The 23,150-nt window shown below is 40.4% G+C and overlaps 1 protein-coding gene across 3 annotated transcripts in view; it reads left to right on the top strand.

Moving 5' to 3' along the window:
- LOC126427249 (insulin-like growth factor 2 mRNA-binding protein 1) overlaps positions 1 to 22,828 on the top strand; it is an 862,042-nt gene extending 839,214 nt beyond the window's left edge. For all 3 annotated transcript variants that reach the window (XM_050089491.1, XM_050089492.1, XM_050089493.1), the window contains one exon: positions 14,509 to 22,828. In XM_050089491.1, the coding sequence (XP_049945448.1) occupies positions 14,509 to 14,703 (195 nt within the window). In that variant the 3' untranslated portion in view covers positions 14,704 to 22,828. The remainder of the gene's footprint in view (positions 1 to 14,508) is intronic.
- The last annotated feature ends 322 nt before the right edge of the window (positions 22,829 to 23,150 follow it).

Genomic DNA, 23,150 nt, shown 5'->3' with positions numbered 1-23,150 from the left:
AGCAGCCTGTACCAAAAATTCTGAGATGATCAAGTCGTCCTACTGGTCGATTAAACCATAGTTCATAAGGGGGTTTTATTTTCAACTGAAGATTTTCCAGTACGATTTATTAGGTAGACTGCTGTGTTACATGCCTCTGCCCGCAACCCTTTAGGTAATTTACTCGGATTTAGCATTGACCGGGCAGCTTCAACAATGGTCCTATTTTCCCGTTCAGCCGCACAGTTTTGTTCAGGAGTGTAAGGAGGAGGAATCAGTAGCTCTATTCCCCTATCTGCAAGCAGTTCACTGACATTCTTATTGTTAAATTCTTTGCCACCATCACATCTAAATTGTTTGACAACATGTCCATTAGTTCGTGCTTCATTTAAAAACTGCTTAAGCACAGTACACACTTCACTTTTGTGTCTCAAAAAGAAAATTCGACGAAATTTACTAAAATCGTCTTTGAAACATACATAATAATGCTTGCCTCCAAAAGATTTCGTGCTCATTGGTCCATTTACATCCACGTGGATTAATTCACCAGTACTGGTAGCGCGTATTGTTCGTGTTTTGAATGGCAGCCTATGCATCTTTCCAACCGCACAGCTGTCACAAAATTCACTCTTGGCATCTTCCACATTAATGTTCATTCCTTTTAAAATATTCTTCACATGTTGTTTATTCTGATGACCAAACCTTTCATGGTACACTTGCAATGTTTCGGATGAAGTCATCAAGCTCATACGATTCATTTTTGCATTTCTAACAACACGCATGTTCAACACATAGTCCATTTTTCACATAACCTGTCATAACAATATTGCCACTGACTTGTTTTCGAACAAAGACATTATTATAACTAAAATTAGTACTGTAGCCTCTGCAGGTAATGGCTCTCACAGAGAACAGATTTGCATCAGGGACGTATAAAACATTGTCCATTCTAGCATTGTACCATTTATTGTTTCGTCGGATTTGGATGTAAACTGTTCCTTGACCGTACGCACACATTTTCACATCTTGTTTTCCCAATGAAATTACTTGAGGAACATCAAATTCACTATACGAAACAAAATACTGTTTGTTAGGACTGATATGATTTGTAGCGCCACTGTCGCAATACCATTTATTTGGGTCACTGTGATTACTGGTACACACACCCATAGCGTATGAAGTAAATGCAGCTTGTTCACTGTCTCGCTTCTTCTCTTTTCTCTTACTGCTGTCACGAGTGTTCTGTGGACACTCTGCTGCCCCGTGACCTAATTGTTTGCATTTATTACACGGAAACTTCTGTTTTAATTGTGACTTCGTCATCTTTACTTGCTGATTACTTGTTTGCCGTTTTCTTGTTTTAGAAACGACAAAAGCTGCACTTCCATTAACGTCTTGTTCACGCAGTTCAATAGTACAGAGTTTTTCAATCAATAAATTCAAGCTTTGCTTTTCTGTCGGTATCGTATCCCAGAGATCCTTAAAATTGTCGTAGTCTTTTCCCAGTGTAGACAAAATTCGACCATTTAAGATTCTTTCAGATAGCGTATTTTCTTCATGTTTTGATAATTCATCGTTCAGGTCCACAAATAACTTTTGCAGTTTGGCCACATGTGCACTAATATCTTCAGATTCATCACGTTTAACACGGAGAAATGTTTCAATCAACATATTCAAACGCCGAGTACTGCTACGTTCAAATCGGGCGCGTAATTTTTCCCAGATTTCTTTAGCATTCTTGCACGTTAAGACGAGTTCTGCAACAGGTTTACTTAGCGCACTTGCTATAAGACTTGCTGCCTTTGCGTCATCCTTGAGCCACTCCACATACGCTTCTCTTTGTTCACTTGTCACATCTTGCGGCAACTCTACACGTTCACGTGTACCGTTAATAATATCTCCTAGTCCATATGCACGTAGCACCATAGAAATATGCCATTTGCATTTGGCCCAGTTGTCAGGTCCTTCAAGCTTATCAATGCTGACCTTATAATCGCCGCTAGCAGTCATGTTTCTTTACAGACATACGCTCATTTCAAATATTGTTTTAATTAAACTGTGTTGTTTGCCTTTACACGTGTACTGGGCCCATAACCTGATGAAAAATATTGTTTAAAGGCAAAAAAACATTTTATTAGCTTTGTAATTACACCCTGGATACGAAAAAAAAAACACATTTACTGTAAGAAAATACAGAGAAGTTACACACAAGCCAAGAATAAAGATATTGACAGCAGAGTCATGGAGCAGCACATAAATATAGACGTCAAGGAATTTTTTCTTTTCTTTTAACAGTTTGATTTGTTTTATTTAAGCAATTCATCTTAGAAGTTAGTTTAATCAAATCTCTGAATATAGTTTTTGTCTCCACATACTGTAGATTAAAACTGAAGAAACTGCATAAAGGTGGGAATTTAAGGAGATGAGACCTGGATAAACTGACTAAACCAGAGGTTGTACAGAGTTTCAGGGAGAGCATAAGGGAACAATTGACAGGAATGGGGGCAAAGAAATACAGTAGAAGAAGAATGGGTAGCTTTGAGGGATGAAGTAGTGAAGGCAGCAGAGGATCAAGTAGGTAAAAAGATGAGGGCTAGTAGAAATCCTTGGGCAGCAGAAGAAATATTGAATTTAATTGATGGAAGGAGAAAATATAAAAATGCAGTAAATGAAGCAGGCAAAAAGGAATACAAATGTCTCAAAAATGAGATCGACAGGAAGTGCAAAATGGCTATGCAGGGATGGCTAGAGGACAAATGTAAGGATGTAGAGGCTTATCTCACGACGGGTAAGATAGATACTGACTACAGGAAAATTAAAGAGACCTTTGGAGAAAAGAAAACCACTTGTATGAATATCAAGGGCTCAGATGGAAACCCAGTTCTAAGCAAAGAAGGGAAAGCAGAAAGGTGGAAGGAGTATATAGAGGGTCTATACAAGGGGATGTACTTGAGGACAATATTGTGGAAATGGAAGACGATGTAGATGAAGATGAAATGGGAGATACAATACTGCGTGAAGAGTTTAATAGAGCACTGAAAGACCTGAGTCGAAACAAGGCCCCTGGAGTAGACAACATTCCATTAGAACTACTGACGGCTTTGGGAGAGCCAGTCCTGACAAAACTCTACCATCTGGAGAGCAAGATGTATGAAACAGGCAAAATACCCTAAGACTTCAAGAAGAATATAATAATTGCAATCCCAAAGAAAGCAGATGTTTACAGACGTGAAAATTACCGAACAATCAGTTTAATAAGCCACAGCTGCAAAATACTGACACGAATTCTTTACAGACGAATGGAAAAACTTGTAGAAGTGGACCTCGGGGGCGATCAGTTTGGATTCCATAGAAATATTGGAACACGTGAGGCATTACTGACCCCAAGACTTATCTTAGAAGTTAGATTAAGGAAAGGCAAACCTACATTGCTAGCATTTGTAGACTTAGAGAAAGCTTTTGACAATGTTGACTGGAATACTTTCTTTCAAATTCTAAAGGTGGCAGGGGTAAAATACAGGGAGCGAAAGGCTATTTACAATTTGTACAGAAACCAGATGGCAGTTACAAGAGTCGAGGGACATGAAAGGGAAGCAGTGGTTGGGAAGAGAGTAAGACAGGGTTGTAGCCTGTCCCCGATGTTATTCAATCTGTGTATTGGAGCAAGCAGTAAAGGAAACAAAAGAATAATTCGGAGTAGGTATTAAAATCCATGAAGAAGAAATAAAAACTTTGAGGTTTGCCAATGACATTGTAATTCTGTCAGACACAGCAAAGGACTTGGAAGAGCAGTTGAATGGAATGGACAGTGTCTTGAAAGGAGGATATAAGATGAACGTCAACAAAAGCAAAACGAGGATAATGGAATGTAGTCGGATTAAGTTGGGTGATGCTGAGGGAATTAGATTAGGAAATGAGACACTTAAAGTAGTAAAGGAGTTTCGTTATTTGGGGAGCAAAATAAGTGATGATGATGGTCGAAGTAGAGAGGATATAAAATGTAGACTGGCAATGGCAAGGGAAGTGTTTCTGAAGAAGAGAAATTTGTTAACATCGAGTATAGATTTAAGTGTCAAGAAGTCATTTCTGAAAGTATTTGTATGGAGTGTAGCCATGTATGGGAGTGAAACATGGACGATAAATAGTTTGAACAAGAAGAGAATAGAAGCTTTCAAAATGTGGTGCTACAGAAGAATGCTGAAGATTAGATGGGTAGATCACATAACTAATGAGGAGGTATTGAATAGGATTGGGGAGAAGAGAAGTTTGTGGCACAACTTGACCAGAAGAAGGGATCGGTTGGTAGGACATGTTCTGAGGCATCAAGGGATCACCAATTTGGTATTGGAGGGCAGTGTGGAGGGTAAAAATTGTTGAGGGAGACCAAGAGTGAATACACTAAGCAGATTCAGAAGGATGTGGGTTACAGTAGGTACTGGGAGATGAAGAAGCTTGCACAGGATAGAGTAGCATGGAGAGCTGCATCAAACCAGTCTCAGGACTGAAGACCACAACAACAACAACAACATAATGTTTACTGGTTTCCAAAATTATAGCAGCAAACTTCTATTTCCATCCTGTGTCTAATTCATGATATAATCATACAAACTGTCAGATTTTGTTAAGATTGTGTTCTGCACAGATGATGTCATTCCGATCAATGGACAACCGTGTCAGCAGTGATGTCAGGTTACCTATCGAGGGGTTAGTGAGCAGTACGACATCAACAATCGTGGTGTATACAGTCTCAGACAATGCAGTATGGCACAGAGAAGACGTCTACCGGGCTCTCTGCTATGGAGGGCCATAGGAAGAATTGAAGCAGGAGTCACAAACTGATGTGACCCGATGGCTTAATGTGAATCCTTCTGTTTCTCGGGTGAGGTGACAGTTTATAGAGACTGAAACTGTATCCAGGAAACCAGGACAGGACCCACCATATGTGACACCCGAAAGAGTGGATCATTATTTGGCTGTAAGGGTATGGAAGGTACTGCCTTACTGCAACCTGCATCTGACCTCGAAGCATCCCCTGGACATGTTGTCTCAAGGCAAATGTTGTACCTTCAGCAGAGTGGCCTTTATTGTTGAGGATCTGCTGTCTGTCTACCTCTGGCATCTTCACAGATGGGAATGTCTAGAGCGGAGCTGTCAATATGCCACGCGGATGATCAAACATTGGGCCAGTGTTCTTTTCACAGAAGAGTCCCAGTTTGATCTGGAGAATGATTCTCGATTTATTTGCATCTGGAGAGCACGTGGAACACGATTTTGGGACCCGAACATCGTGGAAAGACTGATATTGAGGAAGTTTCCCAATGGTGTGGACAGGGATTATGCTGATCACTCACACCTCTTCGTGAAATTGTACAGGTGAATCGGCAAGCTTGCACTGCTGTCGTGTTCCGCGAAGAAATCTTGGGACCTCGTGCACGGTTGTAACAGGTGCTGTGGGCCCAGACTTTGTGTTGATGGAATATAATGCTGGAAGAAAGCGCGCTATTGCCTCAATACGAGATTGATGACATCATTCACAGCAAGTCCTCTTGTTAGGCCTGTATTAGTACCAAAGGCAGTCACATCCTATATTGAGCACATTAACCAGTTGTCAGAATGCTTGTGCAAATTCGTTTGTTGGGGAAAAAGCTATCATCATCATTCATGTTGCAGTTGATTGTATTATGTATTCTTTACATTATTTGTACTTTACTATCACGTGTTTACACTGTTTTGTGGCAAAATGAATGCAGCCTTACAAAATTTCCATTTGTTGCTTTAATTTTGAACATCAATGTATTTTGTATAACGCATTGTGCTAAAAAAAAACAAAAAACAAAAAAAAAAAAGAAAAAGAAAAAGAAAAAAAAAAAGGAAACATATTTCTGCACTGATAGTTAGGAAAGCTAAAACATAATCAGAAAAACAATTTCACTGTTGCTGATGTTTGAAAACGAAACATCTATATTTTCTAGTGACAAGGTAGTAGTAACGTGTAACAGTGAAGTACGAAAAGTGAACTGATGGAAGACTGAACCAGAGTTTTGTTGACAGTTAGACACTATACCAATTAGCCACCAAAGCACATACTAAAAATTCATCATTAGAAACTTAGAGACCCAGTGTGTTGGCTCTGAATGAATAAGTTTAGTAATGTTTGTAGACCAGCTGCTACAATCACTATATGACAGCTGTTCAGTGGGAAAAAGTGGCTTTCCTATTCATTCTCATGCTAGTGATGAGTTGTGTACTGTAGCACCCATTGACTCAGAACAATAGTAGATAAAACACTATGTAATTCATTAAACATTACTGATGGCATTTCACAGCACAAAATGCTTACATCACACAGAAGGGAATAATTTCAGTTTCTACAAACTGTCTTTACAATTTGAATATTCTTTGTAAACTTTGGCTCCCCACAGTTAGTGACTTCATTGCAAATAGTTGTGAAGCCTCTGTAATTACAGTTTTTCATTCTATAGTGTAGCAGTGTGGAATTACTGTATATTGTCCCTAAAAATTACATAATCCATATTAGTTGCATTCATTAAATCCCCTGTTAGTCAAAATTTAGTATACAAAAATTGTTGTGAAAATCTAATGTGACACTCCACACATTAAACATTTAAAATAATTCTTTTATTGACGTTACGTTACATAAAATGAACCAACAAGACTTCCAGAAGTGAACAGAGACTGCTGTATTTCTATCAGGAAATAGTGCCATAGAATAGGTAGTGGGAGCATTAAAATTGGCCTAAAACAACACTGCAAGACATCACGGGCTGTCAGCCGGTTGGCATCAATAAAACTGTTGACCATTCTCTGCTGCCAAGCATGAAAACTGTCCACCGTCCACACAGTGATGTAACGACCACCCACACATGACCCTGCCCTCAGTTATGTAACATTCTGTTACTTAGCTATTTGAATCACTCAGGTTAGGAATGCCCGTCGAAACTTACCAGTGGCAGTTTCTAATGTTCTGGCCAAATATTTCAGTTACTGTTGGAATTTCATTGTGTCAGTAAATTTCATTGTTCGTGATAATGGTGTGGTTCAGAAAAATCATTTATTCAGTAACAAATGCATAGTTTGTTTGTCCTAACCGTAACATGCTGAAAACAATAACATTGAGGTATCACGAGATTGTTACGCAGAACTCTTAACAGAAAGCTTTGACCTAATCTTAACAAATTGTGGAAAGTGCCAAGTACCGAACGTTACTTGCTGCTACTAACAATAAAAACTCACCTCACTGTGTTTTAGAGTTTTATAAAGTGTCTCAAATTGGAGCCTGTTCATATTGGAATCAGTATCTCATAGTGTATAACACGATGGTGTGATTGAGATGTGTTGTTCTACGTCATGACAATTCGTATGCCTTGTTAAATATTATTTAGGACCTATTCTTTCGGAGTGGAATGTATCAGTCGTCATTATTGCATTATACAGGGTGTTAAAAAATCATCCAGTATTTCTGGGGATGATAATACTCATCAAAACAAGATAGAAATGTCTTAGGATCCTACAAAGCATGCGCTATGACATATGCCGTATGAACACATGTCCATAGGAAGTGCTCGTGTGATGTCATCCATGTCAATGCATTGCTTGTCCTACTGCAGATGTCTCCCTGATAATTAATGTTAATTACAACCCCTGGCATGGAATATTGTGAGGTAGGAAGGCATCACGAACATGTGGTTGCAGATACCGAATGCTTTTGGTGCATTGGAGCTCCTTGTCATACCGAGGTTTAGCGTGTTGGGATCCTGCTGCGCAGTTTTGATATAAACATTAGTTTGCTCTGTGGCCTTCAGTGAGTTGTTCCGTTTATGTTGTGCCATTGTACTAAAGTATAGTTACATATGTTTGTTCTCGTAGATTTCTACTAACTCCGGCTGTGTACCGTGATGTTCAGCCTACTTACAGGTCACATTTAAAGTGCATGTTGTTGCGATTTTTGTGGAACGTTACAACATGTTTTCTCTCTTGCAGATACTCTTGAGACGACCTAGTAATGGAGGCTTTGTATTCCACTAGGGAAATGGCATACACGGTTTAGTGGTGCGGTTTAGCAGATGGAGTTTGAGAGCCCATAACCTGTACACTGAACGATATCCAGCATGCAAAATACAGTCTGTTAAGCTAATTAGCTGAGTGTTCCAGCATCTTGGGGAAACAGGTTCCATAGCACCCAACAAAGTAGCGGGAGGCCCTGTTCAGTTCGCATGCCCGAAATGGAGGAGCGTGTTCTAGGTGCAGTGGGCAACAATCTTGGAACCAGTGTGCGACGAATAGCAGCAGCTGAAGGTTTTAGTCATCTTCTAGGTTGAAGGTTTTCGTCATCTTCTAGGTTGGGGAAGTATTTCGTGAGTAGTTATTATATCTGTACTGTGTTCAGCATGTCCAGGCCTTTAGGACACAAGACCGCCCTGCCAGAGTGCAGTTTTGCCAATGGTTCTTGTCACTGTGGTGCAGATCCACAATTTGCCTCCAAGATTTTATTTACTGATGAGGCACAATTAACACAAGGTGGCATTATAAATTTCTGTAATAACATGTGTGGGCCAATGACAATCCCCAAACAGTTCACGAAACAAGGCATCAGAATCAGTTCTCAATCAGTGTACGGATCGGCATTCTCGGTGATAGATTACTAGGGTCATCTCTGCTACCACAGAGATCAACAAGGGCTCATTATCAGCACATCTGAAGACTGCACTGCCAATCTTGCTGGAGGATGTGCCATGTCAGGACAGACTACAGATGTGGTTCATGCGTGACGGCACACCAGCACATTTTCTCTGCGTTGTACTTTGGCACCTGACGGGGAAATTTGAAAACTGGTCGATTGGCTATGGAGGTCCCATACCTCGGCCTGCTTTTTCCCCGGACCTTAATCCACTAGACTTCTCATTAGGACACATGAAGCACTTGGTCAGTGCCACTCTAATAAATGGTATCCAGACACTACACAATTGTGTCTTCTGTGCATCTCGGCACACTAAGAACTGACCGGGGCAATTTCAAAGAGCGTGAGAGACCTTATGCCAAAGGGAAGAGGCGTACATTGAGAGAAATAGACATCGTGTTGAGCAGTTCGTGTGAACAAGTGGTCATATTTCAGACTGTGTGCTTTGTTGGACCCATGGTTATAAGACTCTTTTTTTCTTGTTTTGATGCACACAGTGATACCCTGAAATATTGAATAATTTTTTCTTTAACAGCCTGTAAATGGAGTTATAATTTAAAATTAAAATAACTTCCAAATTATTGCATATTAAGAAAAAACTGATATAGACATCTTTAACTTGATACAGGGAAATGTTCCAACAAAAGTTTCTTAGTGGGGTTGTTTTTAGTGAGTGTAGTACTCTGAAGAAGAAGGAAAAAAGTTCTGTAAAATAAAAATTTCATAACGAAACAAACTACATCATAGGAATCGGCAGAACCTCTGAATCACTATCTGAATGATAAAAGTTGGGAAAACCTTCTGTGAAGTAATTCTAACAATGGAAAGTCCATGTTCAAATGTCGATAGTATTATGAAAAGACAGATTGCTTTCATTGTGATGACAGGCACAACGAAAAGACTGTTAGATATTGAGCTTCCAGATGAAGCCTTCTTCAGTAAACACGTATTCACACAAGCGAGCACACCTCGTGCACACGACTGCTAGCTCCGACTGGTGAGCGTGTACGTCTTAGGTGTGCTCGTTCGTGTAATGCACGCTCGTTCTTTCTTTCTTTCCCAAAGAAGCCGTTTGCCGAATGCTCAATGTGCGACACGTCTTTTAGTTGTGCGTGTCTGAAACTTACTGTGTCGTCTTCACGGTGAGTATCAGTCTGTCCTTTGCCTAATACTGTTGTGAAGTAATTGTGGTATTTACTGTGCAGCTGTAGTCCAAAAGTAGATACAGAAATGGAAAGAATGGCATTAATATAATCCGTGAAAAATAAGACAGCAAACTGATTCAGTCTTGTTTCAAGGTCCGTGCTTTCGCTCACAAATTAATCTGTCATGTTGTCTTTTAGTTTTAATGGTAGTTAACTCACAGACGATAGGCTTTATTATTGTCGAGTCTGCGGTAATTCTGCTGCACGTGAAAGTTGACACTGGAACTGTACGTTAGAATTCTTAATGATTTAGATGTGTGGTGTTAATTTGAGTAAAAGTTACTGGACAGATTGAAAATAATAGTATTTAGTTTACAAATTGCACACAGGTCACTTATTTTTATGAAACTCATAAGAAGTACAGTAGTGTGTTGCCTAATGTACTTCCTAACCTTTGCTAAAGCTCTGGAACACACTCTAAGCTGCACATAGTGGAATGGAAGAAGAGCTAATGTTTGTTACCTCCACCAGAGCACTGACAGTTGTGTAAACCCCCACTAGAGGGCTCACCTCGACATACAGCCAGTTTGTGACAGTAAGGGAGCTACCGTGCACTAAAAGTTTTGCCGCATTCCATTCTAGAGTTCAGAAGTAGTGAGACGCCAACTTTAATCCGGAGGCCATTCTTTTTATAATTCTGTTTCTCACATCTACGTCTACGTGATTACTCTGCCATTCACAATAAAGTGCCTGACAGAGTGTTCAGTGAACCATTTTCGAGCTGTCTCTCTACTGTTCAACTCTCGAATGGCACACGGGAAAAATGAGCACTTAAGTTTTTCTGTGCGAGCCCTGATGTCTCTTATTTTATCGTGATACGCATTTCTCCCTATGTAGGTGGGTGCCAAAAGAATGTTTTTGCAATCGGAGGAGAAAACTGGTGATTGTAATTTAGTGAAGATCCAGTCGCAATGAAAAACGCTTTTGTTTCAATGGTTGCCACTCCAATTTGTGTATCATGTCTGTGACACTCTTTCTCCTGCTTCGCGATAAAATGAAACGAGCTGCCTTTCTTTGTACTTCGCCGATGTCATCTGTCGGTCCCATACGATGTGGATCTCACACCGCACAGCGATACTCCAAAATAGGACAGACAAGCGTGGTGTAAGCAGCCTCTTTAGTAGATCTGTTGCACCTTCTAAGTGTTCTGCCAATAAATTGCAGTCTTTGCTTGGCTCTACCTACAACATTATCTATGTGTTTTTTCTACATTTTAATCTCTAAGTATTTAGTTGAATTTACACCCTTCAGATTTGTGTGACGTGTTGCGTAATGGAATTTTAGCGAATTTCTTTTAGTAGTGATGTGAATAACTTCACACGTTCCTTTATTCAGGGTCAGTTGTCCCTTTTTGCACCATATAGATACCTAAATCATTTTGGAGTTTGTTTTGGTTATCTGATGACTTTACAAGACGGTAAGTGACAGCATCATCTCCAAACAATCTAAGACGGTTACTGAGATTGTATCCTATGTCATTAATATAGATCAGGAACAACAGAGCGCCTGTAACACTTCCTTGGGGAACACCGGATAGTATTTCTGTTTTACTTGATGACTTTCCATTTATTACTACAAACTGTGATTTTTCTGACGGGATATCACGAATCTAGTCGCACAACTGAGGTGATATTCCATAGGCACGCAGTTTGGTTAGAAGACAAATGTGAGGAACGGTGTAGAAATCCTTCTGGAAATCTAAAAATATGGAATCAGTTTGGCATCCTGTGTCGATAGCACTCGTTATTTAGTGAGTATAAAGAGCTAGTTCTGTTTCACAGAAACGATATTTTCTGAATCCATGCTGACTGTGTCAATAAATTGTTCTCTTAGAGGTACATGTTCCAAAACCCTACTGCAAACAAATCGACGTTAGTGATACGGGCCTGTAATTCAACAGATTACTCCTACTTCCCTTTTTGAGTATTGGTGTGACTTGAGCAATTTTCCGGGCTTCAGATAGGGATCTTTGTGTGAGCGAGCAGTTGTATATAATTGTTGAATATGGAGCTATTGTATCAGCATACTCGGGGAGAGGTACGTGACTGGTATACAGTATGGACCGGAGGCCTTGCTTTTATTAAGTGATTTAAGCCGCTTTGCAACATTGATGATATCTATTTCTATATTTCTCATCTTGGCAGTTGTTCCTGATTGGAATTCAGGAATATTTACTTCATCGTCTTTGCTGAACGAGTTCCGGGAAATCGTGTTTAATAACTCTACTTTAGTGGCACTGTCACCAGTGACTTCACCATTATCGCGCAGTGAAGGTATTGATTGCGTCTTGCCACTGGTGTGCTATGTATGACCAGAGTCTCTTTGGGTTTTCTGCCAAATTTTGAGACAGAATTTTGTTGTGGAAATTATTATAAGCATCTCGCATTGAAGTACGCGCTATATTCCGAACTTCTGCATAACTTTGCCAATCTTGAGGATTTTGCGTTCTTTTAAATTTGGCATGCTTTTCTTTGCTGCTTCTGCAACAGCGATCTGCCCCTTTTGTGTACAATGAGGGATCAGTACCATCGCTCATTAATTCGTAGTATACATCTCTCAAGTGCTGTCGATACTATCTCTTTGAAATCATTACACAACTTTTTTACGCTTACATGATGATATCAGGAGGAGTGCAGACTGTCTCTTAAAATGGTGTTAAGAGCATTTTATCAGCTTTTTTAAATAGATATACTTTGCGTTCCTTTTTGATGGTTGTTGAAGTTATGGTATTTAGTCTAGCAGCTACTGCCTTGTGGTCCCTAATCCCTGTATTCGTCAAGATACTTACTATTTTCCCAGGATTATTTGTTGCTAAGAGGTAAAGTATGCGTTCGCAACCATTTATGCTTAGAGTGAGCTCATAAACTGATTGTTCAAAATAATTTTCTGAGAAAGCATTCAGTACAAGTTCAGACGACATTTTATGTCTGCTGCCAGCTTCAAACATATAATTTTTCCAGCATATCAAGGGTAGATAGTCACCACCGACTATAATTGTTAGTGGGGTACCTATTTGAAATGAGGCTCGCGTTTTCTTTGAACTATTCAGCAACTATATCTTCAGAGTCGGGGGTCGGTAGAGCAATCAAATTAATAGTTTACTCCCACCTGTACTATTTTGCAGGAACTACCTACTCCAATTTCACTACAAGGCAAGCTACTTCTGACAGCAATAAATACTCCACCACCAATTGCATTTAGTCTATCCTTCCTGAACACAGTTAGATTGTTTGAAAAAATTTCTGCTGAACTTATTTCTGGCTCCAGCCAGCTTTCTGTACCTATAACTATTTGAGCCCCTGTGCTTTCTATTAGGGCTTGGAGCTCTGGTTCTTTTCCAACACAGCTATGACAACTTACAACTACAATACTGATAGTTTCTACTACCAACTTACTGTGTTTCACCTGCCCGCTTTTAGACAGACGCTCTTTCTGTGGTTCCCTGATGCCCTAACCTAAGTGACCGTTGGTTCGAGCAATTTGAGTGAACGAGATGTCTGCAAAGGACAAAGCGTGGGGGGCCAATAGTGTGTCAGAAGAGCGTGTGAGATGAACTGAAGAAAGCACCTATTTGCTCAACGTACCAAAGACTCTGAATATTTCATCTTTTGACAACACAGAGCTTTGCCCAATCAGCACCTCAACAACTGTGCATTTTTGAAGAGAAGCTAGGCCCTTCCATCCCAGCTGCCGAGATATTACAATATCGCACAATCTGACTTTTTCTCGTGAAGTTGGCCCGCTTCCACAGACACCGCTGGCCGACCTGCAGAACTGCACAACTGGTGGTATCGATTATACGGGACAAGTTTGACTACCTTATATTTATTTGTTGTTCAGGGATCACGTTCAGCATTTATAACCAGTGTTCATAAACTATAAAACTGTTACCACCATACGCTGGTTTTTCACGTACAAGCTGTATTTCGTGGAATAATTATTTATTAAAGTGGTTCCATCTTTCTAAGCAGCCGTGTGTGTTGCAGACTCGTCAATTCCTGCACTGTTAGGCATGAAGGTTCTTGTGTGAGACTACAAGGCTTCGGGATCAATAGAAATTCAACTTAAAAATAGTATGTGCAGCTTAGTGGGTAAATACATAAAAAGGAATAAGTCATTTATTTTGCTCTGTGAACTTTGCGGCAGTGGACATTGCCACTGTCTTTAGCCAGTACGGAAAAGTGTATAATTATTTATTACGTTGAGGTTGTTTAATTGCTGTGGTATTCACATTACTGTTTCTCGCAGTTTCCCATCTTCGGTTGTCATGATTAATACACAAATAGATGCATCATGATACGTGAAATTGAGTTATACGCACATCGAACATTGAGAAACGGTTTCTCACACTGCTTAATGACTTGAGGTATATTTCGTATTTTATATCATATTGTGATGTTATAGCTCGAATTTACGTATCCCGATTGAATTGTTTAAGGATTATTCGTCACACCTGAAGGTGTGAGTACTGTAGTAATGCGGTGATATTGGTGTAAATTTTTATATAAACATTTATAAGGTCACAGTTTTCATTTGACAAGATGACAATTCATTAAAAATTAAAGAACAAAAGGTGTGTAGCAGTGCTACCCTCCTCCACACCTCTAACGTGCACCTTTCTTTCAGTCGGCTCAGCGCCGCATCCGGGCGATGGTGATGCAGGCCCAACCACTGGTACCCGGCGGCAAGCCCCGAGGCGGCGGCATGCCCCCGAGGGGCGGGGGTCCGGGCGGGCAGCGCCGCGACGGGCCGCCTCCCCCGCCACAGCAACAGCAGCAGCAGCCTCCCCCGCAGCAGCAGCAACAACAGCAGCAGCAGTAGTGGCGGCCCCGGCCTCGGGGGCCACGTGGGCGGGGGGTCGGGCTGTCGCCAGGGGGGGTCGGCCGGCGGCGGGGATACAACGTATATACCTCAGCGACGGGATGTACGCGGACGCGCCGACAGGCAGCGTGTGACTGTGTACGTGTGTTGTGATATACCAAAGAAAGACGAGACGACGACTGTGGAGAGGGAGAGGACGTGCGAGGGGTACGGACTTTGAGTCGCCACGGGGGCGTGGCGGCGACCCGAGTTCCTGAAACTGAATTAGTGATTTAAGGAGTGTGACGTCAGCACCTGTTAACATTACAGTGGGAGTGCGGGTGGTGCCGTCCGCAGGAGAGTGCGTTCTGTCTGTCCGTTTCCCATCCGGTCCGACCCGGGTGTCCACTCCGCCGTCTGCCAGTTTACCTCGCATCGAGTGGGCGGTGTGGCCGTCTGATGCAGTTTTCTTTTACTCCTTTTTGTGGCGGGGTTCTCCCTGCCAGACCGAATCGTGATGTTTCGGCTCGGTTGCACTCCGGGCCCGGTTGCCCTTCCGTGCCGGCGGACGCGTGCTACGTTCACTGTTAAATATTTGTATTTCGTGGCGCCACTGGTCTCGGATGGCTACCTGCCCCGGAGTGCAGACTTAGTTAGGTAATGTTGCTTACCTGTTACCTGTTGTTCTTCGAGGTAAATGGAGAGTGGAAACGGGAAGGATGGGACTTGGGGCTCAAAGGTAATATACAGTGGCGTGCCACCTCTCGAACCATCCTCTACGGCTTTACCAATTTATCCCAATCACACAATCGTGCTTTGCCAACCGCTCCTGTTGTGTTCGGGATGTGTGTTTCTGTGTCCCGTGACAGTCTGGAATTGATGTACAGACCTATTTCTTCATCTGGAGGTGAAGCTTCGCCAGGGTTTAGTTGCCTTTGGTCCGTCGATCTTCCTTTTGAATATTTGGAAAATAAATTAGGAAGATTTAAAATTCCACTGTCTGCCTTACTTTGTATATGGTACCGTGTTATATTTCCATTGTGGCATTAGAGGGAAACGAGAGTTTTTCTCACTACGTTGGAGCCTTGGACATTTTTGCTCTGTGGCATTTTGTACCTCTGGGACCGAGGACTGTCAGACGCGGAGGAAAAGTATACCTCAGAGTCATTCCGGTCGCGGCAAATGTAATCCGTCGGTCCCGACGAGACTTTAAATCTTTTAGTTTCCTTAGATTCTTTTTTACATGTTCAACTTTTTATACGAACAGGACTTTAAAAAAAAAAAGGGGTGGCTCTGTGCGCACACACTTTTGACCCACTATTGGCGACACGCACGTTTCTCCTTCCGAATGTGAGGCGTGTTGTTGGGGAGGAGAAATGCTTTCGACGGACGGAGACGTGGATAATGACAGGTGTAGAGAGAATTAAACGAGGAAGGTCAGACTTCAAAGTGGAGGTGGGAATGTGACCTGTGTCACCTTTCATTAGTACAAAAATGAAAAAGTAATGACATTTTAGACAGAATAATGGTCACAATTTGTGATAATATATTGTGATCTTAATTTCTTTTTCATTTATAAAAAAACTGAAAGTTATTTAAAACAAAGTCTTTATTTTTGATACATTGTTGGATAAAAATTTTGTTAGATTTTTTAATATAATAATTATTAAATAAAAAAATTGCCGGCATTGTCCGAATTTTTTGGACTGTGTGCGGAAGGGAAAATGGAGAGTGAATGGAAAAGCAAAAGCTGTTTATTAGCAAATGACTCGTCTTTACTAAATCATTTGTGCAGCGTAGCAGTGTCAAATTAGTGCTCTGTCGTTAATACTTCATTTGTCTCGTATTCACTACTGCCTCAACAGTTCACGAAAGACAAAACTGGCTTCTGGCATCCGACTAATACTTTCCTGGGAAAATTCGATCCCTCCCCTGATTAGATATGGCAGTGGACTTTCACGCAGTGAAATACAAACCTTCTCCAGTTGCAGAAAAGTGACGGTATTACAAAATTCGCGAAGGAAAATGTCTGCGACGAACGCGAGTTGACAGTTCCACTTTTCACTATTGTCGCGATGGCAGAGATAAATGGACTTCGGTTTCCTTTGTGGAGCAGCACTCAAAATTTGTAACTGGTAGCAAAAAAGTTGCACCTCTCCAGCTACCCATATAGCATTTCAAATTACGCCAGTCTCCAGTTTGTACAAAAGTTAAGAGCCTCCACAGTTGGAAGTGACAGCCAATTAGAACAAAGAAAAAGCAGTTATTGACCGATGATGCTTCATGAACAGTGTAAGAAGCTGGGGAGTTTGTTTTCTTTTTCACTGAGCATCAGCATGTCTGTAAGTTGACCCAGATTAGGACTACTGAAAATATTTTGCAATAGCATTTTGCATGGGCATATGTTTTAATGCAGGTGGGCACTATTTACAATGTTTGAAATGAAACTACATCAACAAAACAGTACCCTTGCACTCTTTGCAAAATAGTAACACAAGATGGAACAAGTATATGTATACACATTTGTGCATAAATACATTCACACACACAAACACAAGCAGAAATATATTTGAGGAAAAAAGAAAAAATAAACAAAAAAAGATGAAATGATAGCCAGCCCCCCCCGAAGAAAAATGTAAAAGTTAAAGGGAATGCTAACTTCATAGGCGACAATGCGATATGAAACAGTAAAAGACTGGGAATTAAGTTTTTCATATTTGCCCTGCCACAGTTAAGAGAATAAAAACCATTAACTCAAATAATTATAGTGTTGTTCTTTGTTTTTCTTGATCCGTTGCAAGTTTTTTTGAGATGAGAACTTTATAATCGATTGCCGATGTGTAAACTGCAGTGGTTAAGTAAAATAGTAGTAATTATTAATATAGATAAATAGTTAAAAGTGAATTTCACAGGAGGGGAGAAAAGGGAGATAGAAGCTTTTTCTTTGTTTGCAGGATATTAATACAGTGGGGAAGAATGTACCTTAGTTTAAAAGAAAAACCATTTATACCTTATCCATTTATATACCCATGGCTCATTACAGAACCAAACAATATTGTTAGGGTATGAAAGAGAACCATTTTCTGCCTACATTTCAGATAGATTTTCGGTTACTTCCACCAACTGTTTTTCTTTTATTTGTTAACACGAGACAGGTTTTTCCCGACATCTGACATTTCAGTTCCTGTCCTCTTTGTTTTGCCCCTGGTGGAAAATGTTTAACAAAGACCATGTGCCACCTGTTAGAGTGGCGACGGGTTCAGTGGTTTATACCTCAATTTATATTCCGTAGCTGTTAAAGGAAAAGCAAAAGAACTTTTAAGCAGTTATCACTTTAATGGTTATAAAATAATACAATAGTTAAATGCTCCGAAACAAGCATCCCGTTTGTCTGCCGTGGACGCAGATGTAAAGTGGTTTTGGGGGCAGCACCTCGTACGTAGAATCGGACGGTCAGATTTGTGTACAATAATCGACAGATTATTTTTTCTGTATACTTATATAATGAGGATGAATATAATATATATCTATATACACACACATACACATAATATATATATTAAGATTATATATTTAGCTTATAACTGTTGTTGAATATATGTAGCAGAACAATATTTTGTTTGTTGACGGTTTTCTTGTGTAACGACCACTCAGGTGAGCTTTTCCGTTGGAAAATGCCTCTCAGTACCTCATGCGAGATGTTCTCGGTGCCTGCCAGTAGCTACGCTTCTCTGACCGTCCGCAGCTCGGTGCGAGCAGAAGCGAAACCACTTTGTGTGCGAGCCTTTTCATTTGTAGGACTTACTTCGAGCGGCGTTTTCAGTTTCGCTAAAGTATTACTTGTTTTACATTGACAATGACGGAGACGTCTCAGAAAGCTTCCACGCTTTTGATGGTGACAAACGGGGCGCTTTAAAAATATATATATATATATATATATACTTTTTGTTGTTTTGTCAGTGGGGTATTTGCATAGGTAATAAGTACAGATTTAAATAAGAATATTTTTGCCTCCACAGCAGGCAGATTCTGCTGGAATAATTTTGTAATCAATAGCTGGAGTAAAGAATACCATAGATGAAAAATGTTCCCGAACAGAATTTGCTGTGGCACACTTTGTATTTTTGTGTAGTTTTCAGTGAACTTATTTCAGTTATCCACTTTTTTCTGAAAATATTTCGAGACAGTGTACCTTACTAGTTAGTGTGTAGGGTGCGACTATTGACACTACCTCGAGCTGTACATTCGGTACAAATTGATTTGATGACTTGATAGTAAAAGTGAAATAAAGCAGTATCCAGTTTTTCAAACAGAAATGTAAGTGATTATGTAACTAAAAGCAATTCTGGTTCAGTTGCTGCTTTGTCGAATTTGACCATGCTTTGGTTGACAAGAGCCTTTCTCGAGGTACAGTTAGTGTTTTTGTTTCCAAATATTCTGTAACTGGTACGTTACATATGTGTTAATTGTAATTGTAAAGCAAAGTCCACATAAGAAGCATGCAGTTTTGACTTTGTTGAAATGAATTCTTTACCTTTTGAAAATGTAATGTCAAAACTGTTTGCTTGCACTCAACTAAACAATGTACCCCGCACGTTTTTTTATGATTGATTTTATTCCTTAAGATATAAAAGAGTTAATAGAGAAATGCGTTTTGTTGTTTGCTGTAAAGGAAAATTTTCATATGCTCCTCTTTCTGATGTAACTTAGGGTCGAAAATTTGGCAGTGGCATAACGAACTGGCTTTTGACTCGGGCATTGTTGGAAGGAAAATAATATATTTATAGCTCCAGATGCAAATGTAATACTCTAGTAGTTGCTATGCTTGTTAGTGATTGTGCTGGTCTGTCATTCCACTGCCAGGGCAATTATGGCAACAATTAATTTTCGGAAACAAAAATTCATCTGCTTTAGTTTTTGTTATTTAGAATTTTTCGCACCCACCAGTGTATTTTTCATTCTTTTTCAAGCAATTTTGGAGGTGCCATACTGAAATATGTTAAGAATTGGAAAGGATGTACGAAAAGAAATATTGTAAGGTGCTGTTCGTACAAACTAACTCAGGAATGTAAATCAGGTTCTTTTTAGAACTAAGCTCTCCTCTATTACCTCATTTAGAATTTTTTTTTAAACTTTGGAATTTATTTGGTACGAATAAAGGATGTTGATCCTCTGTACTAAATTTTTCTTATGTTGTTGGCATTTTTAAATGTATCGATGTAATTTTGTTTCTGAAATCTTGTCTGTTTAATGTTGCTTCCAGAACTACAAATCAAAATGAGCAAGTTTTATGAGCGCAATAGAAAATTTTCCAAAATTATACGATATTAGTGTGTTTGGGAGTGTAGTGTTTGGTGAATCAAATTTGTAATTGTAGACTCGGAGAAAAACAAAAATGCTTTCACATTGGTAACGCAAACAACAAAAGTTTAAAAGCTGTATTCATAATGTACCATACTCAGAATACTGTTTGTATGCTTGTATTTACTGCTATTATCCATAGAATGAGCCATTTCTTTTTCTCAATTCTGTTAGTATTCTATGTAGATCAGGGATTTGATATGCAGGTAATTACAGTTCAGAATTAAGGCATTTCAGTTTACCGATAACCTTAAAATGTATTTCTTCAGTAAATTTTTCCCTGTGTCGAGTTTCCCAAATTAACGTGAAGCCTCCGTAGAGTATTGTGTGCAGCGATTGCACACATGCAGTTACGCGCTGTTAATGTGTTACATAATCCTATCATTACGATCGTATTTGTGAGGTGGGGATGTGTGCGGTTACACATTTAAAGTGCTCGGGGCTCCCGTTCGCCCTCTCACACCCCGCAGCTGGCTCGATTGTAAAATTCGGTGTTGCCAGTTGTGTGTGTCGAGCACTCCCTTCAGAGTACTCACAATTCTTGTACCCTAACAGTAACGATTATCGATTCCTGTGATAAAAATTCTCACAATTGTAAGCTCCGTATTAACAGTGCAACTGTGTGCTTCATTTCCCCCCCCTTTTTTTCCCCTATATTCAGGATCATAAAAAGTAAAGTCTTGGAGGGTGCAAATACTAGTTTGAACCCATTTCATCAATACTGTACAAGATGAAATGCACGTGTCACTGAGCTCACCATTTTGGCTGAGCAAAAAAAAAAAATTTCACTCTTATCCCGTGAATTCTGAACGTGGGTTTACTGTCTGTCATCGAAACCGAGGAGCTGCCCGAAAGTGTGCCAGTATTTTTCTCGAAGCTCGGCTTCCTGTTGCAGTTTCCCCTCCCGCCCCCTCTGCCTCACCCGAGTGGCGCATTTACTGTAAATATTTTTTGAGGTGTTGACGCTGCCACTAGGGCGAGTTCAGAATTCGCCATGTCTCTTACCACCGTTGCGGTCTCTTGTTTCTCGTTGATTATTCCGCACCGGCCATTTGGGAAGGGGGGGAATCTGACATTGCTCTTCGGGTCGAGCGGACCCGCGCCGGAAAGCGAGTTGTGCCTTTTTGGAAGCCCCATTCAATGTGATACTTGCGAGCTGACTCCGGACACATTCCCGGTTGACCGGGACGTGGGAGCTCGCTGACTGTGATAGTCGTCGGTCTGTGAGATGCTTTCTGGCTGTGGGGTCTGAGAGCTGAAACGTGTATCTTCTGGCGCTTTATGGGCAGCTGATATTCTAATGCGTTTGTGTACAGTTTCTCTCCGACGTGAGGTCCGCTTTGTGCCTGACGTCCGGCACGACAGTTCCGTCGAGGACACGTGCTCGGATTGTACGGCAGATGACAAAAGGTTTTGGGCACAGTTCATTTAAGGTGTGGAACTGTATGCTCCACGGAAATTTGGGCACAGTTTGCGTGCCACATTTTCCAGATTTTGCACTCCATATGCACTCTGATTTTCTTTAGTTTGCACGAGCCGCAGTTTGTGGAAGGTTGCCTGTCTACCTCATTACACTTCAGGGAGTCTGCAAGCTGCTGCCGTGCCCCAGTTTGCTGGCTTACCTGCTCATAAATTGCTCGAATGTTTGTCTGGTCTACCAGACAGCCAGTTTGTAAAGAAACAGTTATCTCAGGGTTTGGGTCCGATATTAGAAAATGTGTGCGGAAATGCTTAGAATCCTTTCTGTGTTCAATTTGTTTATGCGTACTTGGAACCTTGTTCCTCAATTCTGTATACCGAGAAACCATTGCTGCACAATTTTGATTTGGCGTACTGGTTGGGTGCTCTCTCGACCTGTCGTAGGTAAAAAGGTGTGTCATGATCTGAGTGTGTGAGAGGAATGACAGTGGGATTTAAGTACGAATTTTGTAAAATTTTGTGTAATGGCTGTAAGACCCTGCAAGTATGTTGTAAGAGGCTGTAAGAACTTGGCTGTGATGTCATTTTTATCAACTTTTCCTTAAAGTGGTTGTTAGCTGAACGAGTAAAGAACAAAGTTTGAAACCTGACTGCGCACGTGTAGGGCAGGACTCGCATGTGCCTCAGTTATTTTTAATTAGATTCGTGTAGCAAGTACACTGGCAGCAAGAGTGTAGCGACCTGGAAAATTGTATTCGAAATTTGTGTGAAAATTAATTGGAGATCTGTCGAGGCCCATATCTTGAGATATATCTACATTGTTTCTGTACTGCTGCTCAAATGCAAATCTGGAAATGTTTTATCTGTATCTAAATATCATGTTGTTCCCTCCAAGCTTTCTTACCTGGATGTCACCGTACACATACGTTTTATGTTTGACAGTAAATTGTGTAGACGTGCTCCTGGGTTTCTTTACCGATCTTATAATACTTCAGTGTAAAGTGTCGTAACATCCAATTAAACAATCAGGTTCAACAAGAAATGTACCATAGCCTTCGTAGACTATCCATATTCGTCTGGAAGCTCTCTCGTACAGGCAACTCGCGGCTGTCGCCCCGTGTGAATTTTCACAGTGTTGGAAGTCTCTTGCCTGCCTGCTACATTTTTATAACAAAAGGTGCTGTACACTTTTGTCTGGAATGATTGTTTGATTGAGAGTTTGTAAAAGGAATTTTAAAAAAGTAAAATATCTTAAAATCAGTTTGAATAGATATTGTATTAAAATTGTAAACAAGTGGTCCATTGAACACGCCTGCATTTTTTCCTTTTTCTACCATAAAGAGAAATATTAAATTATTCTAGTTAACTTGCAAATGTTTTGATTGTTAACAACTGGCCACTTTCTTCCCAGTACCTCCTCCCGTTTCCCATCTGCCAGTTTTCCTGACACTGAAGAAATTGTGCTGCTGCCTGTCTGTCAACATTTGTAGGTGGTAACACATGCATTCTATTCATTTTTACAGAGGCTGGAAGGCAATATTAAATGGAATTATATGTACGGACAAACCAAATATCGAGCTCGCTGTTAGCTTTAAAAAATCGTGTCAAATTGTGTTTCACTAAATGGTCTGTAGCTGTTTCTTACTCTCCAGCAAGCAGAACATCTTATTTGGCAAATGGATGGTAAG

Source organism: Schistocerca serialis, chromosome 11 (genome assembly GCF_023864345.2).
Source record: "Schistocerca serialis cubense isolate TAMUIC-IGC-003099 chromosome 11, iqSchSeri2.2, whole genome shotgun sequence".
NCBI classification, from domain to species: domain Eukaryota; kingdom Metazoa; phylum Arthropoda; class Insecta; order Orthoptera; family Acrididae; genus Schistocerca; species Schistocerca serialis.
Note: the sequence above shows the minus strand (reverse complement) of the source record. Positions and strands in the feature narration are given on the sequence as shown.